This window comes from Belonocnema kinseyi, chromosome 6 (assembly GCF_010883055.1).
Source record: "Belonocnema kinseyi isolate 2016_QV_RU_SX_M_011 chromosome 6, B_treatae_v1, whole genome shotgun sequence".
NCBI lineage: Eukaryota > Metazoa > Arthropoda > Insecta > Hymenoptera > Cynipidae > Belonocnema > Belonocnema kinseyi.
In genome coordinates, this window is record NC_046662.1 from 148,692,470 (window position 1) to 148,702,943 (window position 10,474).

Genomic DNA, 10,474 nt, shown 5'->3' on the forward strand with positions numbered 1-10,474 from the left:
CAGAGAAAAAGAATGGAGGCTGTTTATAGACTCCTCAAAACGTTGTCTGAAGGTAGTGTTTTACTAAATTCCCATGCTATTTATGTTTCTGGGATAATAGAGGTAGAAAAATTATTATAAGCCGATTAATTGGACACTAAGATCGCACCAGACAAAGACGGTCAATGCTTTTCTTAGTTAGGTCATACATTTCCTGCAATTTCTGAGAACAAACTGAAAGAAGGTGTTTTTGATGGTCCACAAATTAACACCATAATCAAGGATGACCAATTTATGGATGTTATGAATGATGTTGAAAAGGTGGCATGGGCCAGTTCTAAGAAAGGTACACAACACATTCTAGGCAATAACAAAAGTAAAAATTACAGGAATATAGGGTCTACTATGGTTGAAAACTTCAAGAAACTAGGTTGTTTGATGAATCTCAAATTGCATTTTCTCCATACACATTTGGATTACTTTCCAAGTAACTTAGGAGATTTTAGTCAGGAGCAGGGAGAGCGATTTCAATAAGATATCAAGACAGAGGTGTGTTGGTATCAAGGACGGTGAGATGAGCATATGATGGTAGACTTTAGCTGGATGTTGAAAAATGATTGTATGAGAAAAGAAACAAAGAGAAGAAGAAAACCACTCTATGGATTTTACAATGATAAATGTGTGTCAAACACGGTTCGCCTGAAACAAATTTAAATACGAAGTCATAGCACTTCAGATTTTTTTTTTATTTGCTTCCTTATATTTTTTAAAACATTCTAAGACCAAAAAGAAAAAAAATTCCCAGGCCAGTTTTTTAGATAAATGAATTTTTCCAACAAAATTAACTTTTATTTTTAATATTTTGATTTTTGTATTTTTCTTCAGTTTCTGTGTAATACAAGTCAAATATCACATAACGAGTCTGTTAATTAGATCAAAGTCGACTATGTCCGATCTTTTTATGGATGCCTAAACCATTTTTCACGTCTTAAAATTCGAGAAAACTCCAGAAAACGAGGGCAAAATACAAATATCCCTAAATTTAAAGCAAAAACACATTATTTTAAGTATTACACACATACATATTTTTTGTATCTTAAATGATCTTGGTCGTATTGAAGTGATAAAAATGATATTATTCTTTGTATGAAAATTTATGAAACCGAAATTATTTTAGATATTACATAAACAACTTATACCTGATATACATTAGAATAATATATAACATAGGCTTTACTGAAAAAAAATCTATTTTAAAATTATAAAATATTATGTTGGGGTTTTTTCATACGTTTTTTTATAAATTGTTATGGTACTAGTACTGATTATATTTACTTGTTTTAAAACGACTAATTTTTACGTCTGCTCATTGTAAAATACATAACAGTAGCCAAATTAAATATGACAAATGATAGTTAGAAAATTATCGATTTTAACAGTTTTAGGTCCCCTCGGCTTTATTGTAGAATAATAAATATTTTTTCTAAAAAACTTGGGACAGGATAGCGAGCATGCTAACGGATTTCCGCGCACACTTTTTTATGGGTTAATTCAACAAAATTCAATAGCATATTAATGAACGTCCCGCACAGTTTTTTTGTGGGTTAGTTAAAAAATTAATTTTGCTCAATTTGATGTGTGTGTGTGTGTATGTGTATTTCGAGGTTATGTGTGTTACTATTCTTTCCCATAATTATTCTTGAGTGCTACCAACAGCATCTGTGCGACAGAGACCTACATTATCGGAATGACAGAGAGCTGAAAAACGATCCTAACCTTAAAATAGGGCACATGCATACAATTTTCATTTAGCACAATAAAATATATTTTGTTATTATTCCTCAAAAAGAGTCCGGGGACGTCCGTTGTGATATTTTATACCATCTCCGAATTCAGTTTTAAAAAATTTTAATTTTTGTGGGAAAAAAGCAGGGGGAAGTGTACGCGATTGATCACCCGACGAAGTATCACATGCCCTAAACAGTAATCATGATTTTGAACTATCAAAAAATTTTGAATACTCAAAAAAAAGAAAAATTAAATCCAACATAATATTTTATAATTTTAAGATATTTTTTCCGGTAAAATCTGTGTTCTATGTTATTCTAAGGGTATATAAGGTATAAATTGTTTATGTTATATCTAAAATAATTTGGGTTCCATAAATTTTAATGCAGAGTAATATCATTTGTAGTATCACTTCAGTACAACCAACATCATTTAAGATAAATATATATATACATATAATACCCACAATTCTGTGTTTTTGCTTTGAATTTAAGGATTTTTGTATTTTGTCCTCGTTTTCTGGAGTTTTCTCGATTTGTAAGACGTGAAAAATGGTTTAGGTATCCATAACAAGATCGGAGTTAGTTGACTTTAATTTAATTAACATACTCGTTATGCAATATTTGAATTGTATTACACAGAATCTAAAGATTAATACAAAAATAAAAATATTAAAAATAAAAGTTAATTTTATTCGAAAAATAAGCGAAACAGATAAGAGATAAACAATCATACGCGCTATGACTTCGTATTTAAAATTGGTTCAGGCGAACTGTGACTAAAATTTGGCTTCATTATATGTGTGATGTTCAATGTAATAATGATGACGTTCCACTCGAAAGAAATGCGTTCGTAGAAAATTGATCGTATTGGGGGAAAAAGCCTGACCTTCTGAGGGAAAAACAAGGTCAGACAATTTTCATAAAGAGAGTTATTTCATACCAAAGCTGATTTTCTAGGTATATTTTCGCGTCTAGGGAAACCCCGCGATGGGCTGGGGGGATACTAGTCTCAGATTCATATTCTGCACACCGAAATACTTAAAAATTGAATTCCTGACCTTTTTTCAGATGATTTATATATCAAGCGTAACTTATACCCAAAATGGTGGTTTATTTGGGAATTTTCCGCGTCTAGGGGACAACCTTGACGTGCTGAGGAAAAACTGATATCAGATTCCTGTTCAGCGCCCAAAAATCCATATAGATACCATACTCCGATCTTTCACATAACCCATTTTTTTGTGGAACTGTGTTATCTATGACTGCATCATCAATTTTTTCATTGTAAAGTTTTAGCAGGCTCAACACATTACAATAAACTAATTAATTGAAACCAATATAAGTGTTAAAATGAGCTAAAATTTAATATTTCAAAAGATTTTAGAGGCGGAAAATCAATCGCTCGGTCGACAAACCGGGTGTAGGTCAAAGGGCGGCAAAGAGAAAGAAGCGAGAATATATGAAGACCTTTGCCAATGAGTTAGAATGAGAGCGAGAGCGAAGAAAGGGAGTGAAACAAAGAGATAATGAAAATGAACGAACCGGAATGTCAATATCCATATACCGAAGAAAGCAAAAATTAGGTACTTGGATCATCTCCAGACGACAAGTTCTAGTACGCCTGGCTGCCAGATGCTAGGTTTTATGAAATTTGTCATCCGATCATACGAGTTTAGAAATCGACGAGTGAAACAGGGATCATGCAGAAAAATGGATTAGAATGCGAGTAAATTTGCCTGAATAGTTTAATTTTTAATAAACAAAAAGACGATGGAGCAGCTAAAGCTTTCAACAGAAAACTGGTGTATGGCAGTGCACAATGACCAACCCATTTATTTAATAAAAACGGTATATGTGCGATTGTATGTATAGTCTACGCTAATGGCGCTAGTATCAACAATACTTCCGCCACGCCAAACCACACTTTATATTTTACTTCCCTCACTAGTGGGTGAAATTGAGTTTCCCCTAAGCTCACATCATCAATAAAAAAAAATAAATTCGTCGTCTCTCAACGAGCCTCAGAAGTAGCATTGCTTTCGCGGGAGTTGGACAACAAAATTATTTCACTGCAAAGCCTTAAAAAATATATTATAATATTTATAAGACGAAGATCACTTTACTGTACCTTTTCTTGCAGCGGACGCTTTGATAACACCTCTATCATGATCGCTTACATGCTGTACATAACTTTCCTTTTTGACTGTTTGGAATGGACAAAAATCACAGGAAAACACACCTGAGAGTAACGGATGTTTAGATTTTAAGTGATTCTTGTAGCTATTACTCTGGATTGCAGAATATGGGCAGTGTGGACATTTGTATGGTCTAACACCTGGAAAAGCCAAACAGGTAGTAAATAAAATATTATTTTCTTCAATTATAATCTTAATCAAAATGCTTCAAAGGGGCATGTGCATAACTAATATTTTTATATCAGAATAGTTTTTTTTTAAATAGGGCAAACATTGGAATTTCCGTCAACCTAACTGAAGAATGACACGTTTATTTAATTGGATGATTAATTATAAACTATGTAGTAGCATCGAATCGGCCAAAATATAAATATTTGCGTTTATTTGCGGAAAGTGCCATTCTAGTCCGATCATAGCAACTTAAAGAGGGTAATTTGACTAAATAACTTCCAAGTGAATGTCTTGATCAAAATTGTTATTGGGCACAAAGTCCCAATAACAATCTTACTAAAATACTAAAATTCCAAACAAAATCTTTGAAACCATTATTAATACATATTATTCGGACCATGAAAAATATCCTAACATAGGCGTATCGTTCTCCAGAAATGACAGAAGACGAGAAATAAAACTTTTCTGTTCTCTTATGATCCGAAGAGGAAACGGTGGTAAAACTGATGTAACAGGCGGCGCTCTGATTAGCAGGTCTGACTTTTGTATTGACATCCAGTGCAGCGATTTGGAAACGTAAATTTGGGACGTAAATCTGTAACTCCTGGTTGCAAAAGTCAGGTTATGACAGTAACATAGAAAAATTTCATGTCTACCTCTTATTTTCTCCAAAGCTTGAAATTTGTTTAGAGTTTAAAGGCTTAAAGATTATACACCATGCAATTCAAACTATAGTTTTATATTCTTAATAATTATTAAATTCATATTGAACATAAAACATATAGTTTTTTATTAATTCTTCTGACTATGTTGTACATTTTTGTCTTTGAAGTCTTAAATATTATTAAATTTATTTATTAGCTACAATTATAATTTTAGCATAAAATAATTTTTTATCTCTGTAAAATAATAAAATAGATAATATTGGTAAATCAAATAATATAAATATAACATTCAAACTGATGCAAAAGCCAGACCACCTAATCGGGACGTCACCTGTGTGATTAGTTTCACACACATTTTCCGACAAACTTATAAAAAGCCCAGAATTAACGAATTTATGACCCAACAAATTTGATATAATACAAAAATCAAAAGAACCTCACCAACTTTCACACAGTAATATTGAATACTGTAACAGGCTCAACCTTAATCAATTGAGATTACAAGATACAGACGACAGCCAACCATTAGAGGATAGTAATAACTCAAACCGAAACAGACCACTAAGACTGCCACTCAAATAAACAATTCTAGCTACATATTTTCTTTTCGACATGATCCAAAGGTCATTTAAATATACGAGCAATTAGCCAATTAATTTTCGAAATGATAAAGAAGGCAAATCTCACGCATTTGCTCGAAGAATTAAAAAGATGCAAAAGATTATATAAAATAGACGATGACAACAAAAAAATCTCAGAAGAATTAGACAGAAAATTAAATTTTGTGACCAACAAAGGACTTAAGACATTCACTTATATTTGAGAGAGATCAGAAAACTGTTTACCAAGTTATACATTAGAAAAAGTCGCGAATAGGAATTACGCAAAGATTTTTATTTCATAAATTATTAGTACAATTGGGCCAGCTCATTAAAGTTTATAATTTGTTGACAAATGGTATGATTTCTTTAAGCATATTTTATTTGAAAATGCATTATTTGGGCATTTGCCGACAAGAAGATTTTTTTTTCAATTTCAGTCCTTCTAGTATTAGCAATTCACTACTTTCATTGTTTTAATTGATAAAATAACCATGGTGTTACCAAGTAAAAGGAGTGACGTGGAAAAAAATGAATATGGCCGTCGACAAATGCGCGAACAATGTATGATTTTAATTAAATTAAAAAAAAAACATAAAATCAGTCAACTAATTATAAGTGTTGATGAAATTATCGTGAAGTTCACAAATTAAAAGGACAAGCATTAGAAAAAATGAAAATTTTCGTCCGTAATGTAAACTGTAAAATTAGTTTGATACCTATATATTGTTTGCACGAAATTTTTTAAAACAGGAAGAGTTTTAATCAAACTTTTACTTTTGAAGGTAAACTATGCACTATCCACTTCAAATATTACTAAGATGCACTGGAACGATTCTCTAAACATGAGAAATATAGATATAACGAAGAAAGTATCGAAAATAATGAATGCCTCTGCGACTTTATATCTAAAAGAAATAAAGGAATTGATGTGCAATTGGATAATGAAAAGAAACGACACATATTAAAAAACCGAAAGAAATTAGCACCAATAATTGAAACAGTGATATTTTGTGAAAGACAGGGTCTTCCTTTGTGAGGTCAAAGAGATTTCGATACCAGCAACGATGCATTCGAAGAACCAGGCGATAACGCAGTAAATTTCGAGTTCTTTTGTGCTATCCCGGCAGACACGATAATGATTTGAAAAAAATGTTAGAATAGTACTAAAAAAAATGCGCAATACATAAGTCTTATAATACACTATGAAAGTTTTGATGTGTACAATAACGTTATCAGCAATCAAATTTTGAAAGAGTGAATGCTTTAAACTGTTTTGTGATCCTTGCTGACGAAACACAAGATATTGCTTGCATTGAATAGTTGACTTTGTGCGTCCAAGGTTAAGATGGAGCTGCTGAAATGAATGTAAAATTTAATGGTGTACAAGCTGCTGTCATTGAAACATTACCCTAAGCTCTGTACGTGCATTGTGCTCCTCATTCTCTTAATATAGCAGTATCTGGCGCCTGCAACATATCTTCAATAAGAAATTGCATCTTAGTTAAAAGAAACGAATTGGGCGAATTGAGAATAATTCCCTAGGGGCCCCTCTGAATCTTGCTTTGTGACAATGTGGAATTAAAGCTGATTGTGAATTCGCGAACAGTAATATAGTCTTCAAATATTCTATTCGCCCGAGTGCAACAAGAAAGGACCCCGCACAGAATTCATGGGAAAATGTTTTTGAGTGGATTTGGTTAGAACTTGTTGATTTTTTAGGTTATAAGGGCCCAATGAAATATACATAATTTTTTTTATTGAACAGTTTTAACGCTATACGGCGCCAAGCGTTCAAAATCAGAGCATAATATATATCCGTTTGGCATTAAAAGCAAAAATGACAACAAAATCAATATAACGCATTAAAATGTGGTAAACATTACGTCCGTCTCACACAACGCGCTTCTCGCAACGGCCGAACGCTGAGTGCTCAATATTTGTAATCAACTGCTACACTCTCTGTTTCGGGTCAGCATCAAGTGCTGTAATGCCAATCATAAGAAACGCCCTCTTCTCGCAACAGCCGCACGCTGAACAATCAATATTTTGACTAAACTGCAACATTCACAATTCAAGGGCAGCCGTGGGTGAGGCTGTATTGAATATACACCAAAATTAATCACTCTGCCACGAGTTTCTGGATAACGTTTGCTGAGGAAGAACGTACCTCGGCTTCGCATGAAAGCCGGGCAGAGGTAAAATCAACGAAGAAGCGCGGTGATTTCGGCGTCGTCGTGGACTACACGAGGCGCGGGTACCCTGAGGCCCACGGCGGATGGCGACGAGGTTCCAAACTCCTTCCGGGATAACGGCTGGTTCCTTCGAATCGTATTCGGAAATTGCGTTGAGATGCTCTTTCGCTTATAGCGGTTTAATGGTGACCCTCCGGTCAACGTGGAATAATGAAAAAAGTTCTTGAGTTCCTTTGACTTAGAATCCTTTCTCCCCTTGTCGTCTCAGAGGCTGAGAGTCACGCTTCAAAAGAAGTTGATGGCCTCACGTCACGGAGAAGAGAAGCCGAGAAAGGTGATAAAAAGCGTATAAAAAAGGCCTTAGATAAAAGCCTTAGATAAAAGGCCTAAAGAAACTGTTCACTAATGTTTCCACGGAAGTTGAAGAACACTTGAAGGATTTGGAGTCACTCTCACTGTTCGGAATTGGTGACAAAAATAAGATAGGTAAATGCCAAAAGGAAATGAAATTTCGACTCCTTACTTTGGAACACACAAGGTCCAGCCACGCACTAGTAAAGAAAATCGCATATTTTTCGAAAATTTTGGTTTGTCGAGTAACTAAGGATCTAAACTTTAAAAATCTTTTGGATTTATTTCTTTCAGACTCATGAGTGAGAAGCTAGATATCGGGCAACATGGCCTATCGAATTTGGACATGCTCGACATCCGCCCTCATAAATCAAAATATTATTGATGTATCAGGCTGAAATACATTTGTTTTATGAGTATCTTAATAAAAGAAAAAAGTTTTGGAAAGATTCATGATTATTTTCTTCCCCAAAAAAATCCCCAGGAATACCCTAATTTTCAGGCTGTTACACGGGATTCCCTCCTTAAAATCAGAGACAGAGTTAACACACTGACTGTAGAGAATATCGACGAACAAATGACAAACAGCCTCTCTGACAGTAGCCAGGCTCACTGCCCAAGACGCCAAGCCTCGGCGACATGCTTGCTACAAAATATACGTATCTAGCAAAACATTATTAACAATTAAAATATTAGGAGTCATGTAAAATTAATAACATTAAAATACGTTTGTTAGCGTTATCATAGCTTTACCTTCCCGCAAGAATGATAAAGCTAAATTCATTAGAACGGTTTGTCAGGGGTTAAATGTTTATAATTAATTGACGCAGATAAAAATAATTATGACGTAAGAGATAACAGAGATTAATAGATAACTTAGCCCTAATAATAATACAATAATTAATTATGAATCCTAGACAAAATCCTAAACAATGTTATTTTCAATTATGAATACAGTTTCCTTTACTTCCTAACTTTAAAAACACCCAAAAAAAGTGTTAAAAGTATTTTTTAATTGTTTATTTATTAGGGAGTTTTAGATGTTGATGTTCAATTCAAAAGCATGTTCACTCCGCCGGACAGTCCAAAGTACATGCCTACCGCATCGTTTTCGGTGCAGGAAGCCTAAGATTCACGCATCGGTAAAGATATAAGCGCCCTCTTTAATAGCTTTTCTGCAAGCAGTAGCAACTCGTGCAAACGCCATTTTCATTCGTATACTCGTGTATCGGTTGTCTGTCGTGCAAGTTTGTTGAACTGTAAAGTTCTTATGCCACATCTATTTTTATGATATCAATCTTTGCTTTAATCGAGTTTTCTTGTGTTTACTTTTCTCTTTCGATTAATTTTTCTCTTATTTGACGCCTGCCCCCGACCAACAGCACTCGTTCCGTTCGTTCTACAAAATCCGGGCAGAAATCAAAAGCGAGAGGGAGATATATAGAAAAAAGAGAGAGACAGAACAAAGTAAGAGCTTCACAACTCTTCGCGGAGGCGCTGCAGCGAGGTGAAAAGTAAAAACACGGCTGCGTTACGATGTGTCTGCTACGAAACGTGGTTGTTCAATTTTTAATAAGACTCAAATGTACTTCCGACCAGATATAAAGAAAAATAGTATACACCCCATGGGCATGAAATTAAAAGCCCAGCACTGTGCGATGATGCCCGAGGCGAAGCCAAGGGCATCATCGCACAGTGCAGGAATTTTAAGTTCCTATCTTTCTAGTGTAATATACTATTTTTGAAGTATATTTATGCAGCAACATCGCTCGTTTAGAGCAATGAAGTGAAATGTGATCATAAAAATGTGGTATCCTATATAATTTGTTAAATTTATGAACAATTATTATAAACAAATGCGTTTCTTGTGATGGACATTGATGTATTTTTTCATCTAATACTAGGCAGTCTGATAAGTACCTGAAAATTCTAAGAGATGACATTAGTATTCACTAATGTGAACCATTTTCGTCGAGCTTGATCCTTCAAATGACGCCCGTCAAACCTTCAGCCATTACTGTTTACGCATTTACAAGTTACAGCAATGAGAAGCGACTAACCTCCGAGTTTTTTTTAATATGGAAAAATCTGAGTTTCGAGTTTTGATCAAACACTACTATCGTCGCAAGAAAACGATATCAGAGACCAAGGCCAAGTTGGATAAGTATTACCCGGACTCTGCACCGTCGATTGGAACGATTCATAAGTGGTTTACCGAGTTTCGTTGTGGCCGTACGAGCACAGTTGATGCTGAACGATCTGGGTGCCCAAAAGAGGTCACTACACCAGAAAATGTCGAAAAAATCCATGATATGATGTTGAATGATCCCAAAGTGAAAATGAGAGAGGTAGCTAATGCTATAGACATATCATTGGAACGTGTGGGCAATATCGTGCATTCAGTTTTGGGCATGAAGAAGCTCTGCACGCGATGGGTGCAGCGTTTGCTCACAGTGGACCAAAAACGAATTCGTGTGACAACTTCCCAGCAGAATTTGGCATTATTTTCGCGTAAGCCGACCGAGTTTT

The 10,474-nt window shown here is 34.6% G+C and overlaps 1 protein-coding gene across 10 annotated transcripts in view; it reads right to left on the reverse strand.

The window, feature by feature from the left end:
• Positions 1 to 10,474, reverse strand: part of LOC117174910 (zinc finger protein 658B-like) — a 184,814-nt gene that overhangs the window by 24,702 nt on the left and 149,638 nt on the right. For all 10 annotated transcript variants that reach the window (XM_033364352.1, XM_033364350.1, XM_033364356.1 and 7 more), the window contains one exon: positions 3,898 to 4,104. In XM_033364352.1, coding sequence (XP_033220243.1) covers positions 3,898 to 4,104 — 207 coding nt within the window. The remainder of the gene's footprint in view (positions 1 to 3,897; positions 4,105 to 10,474) is intronic.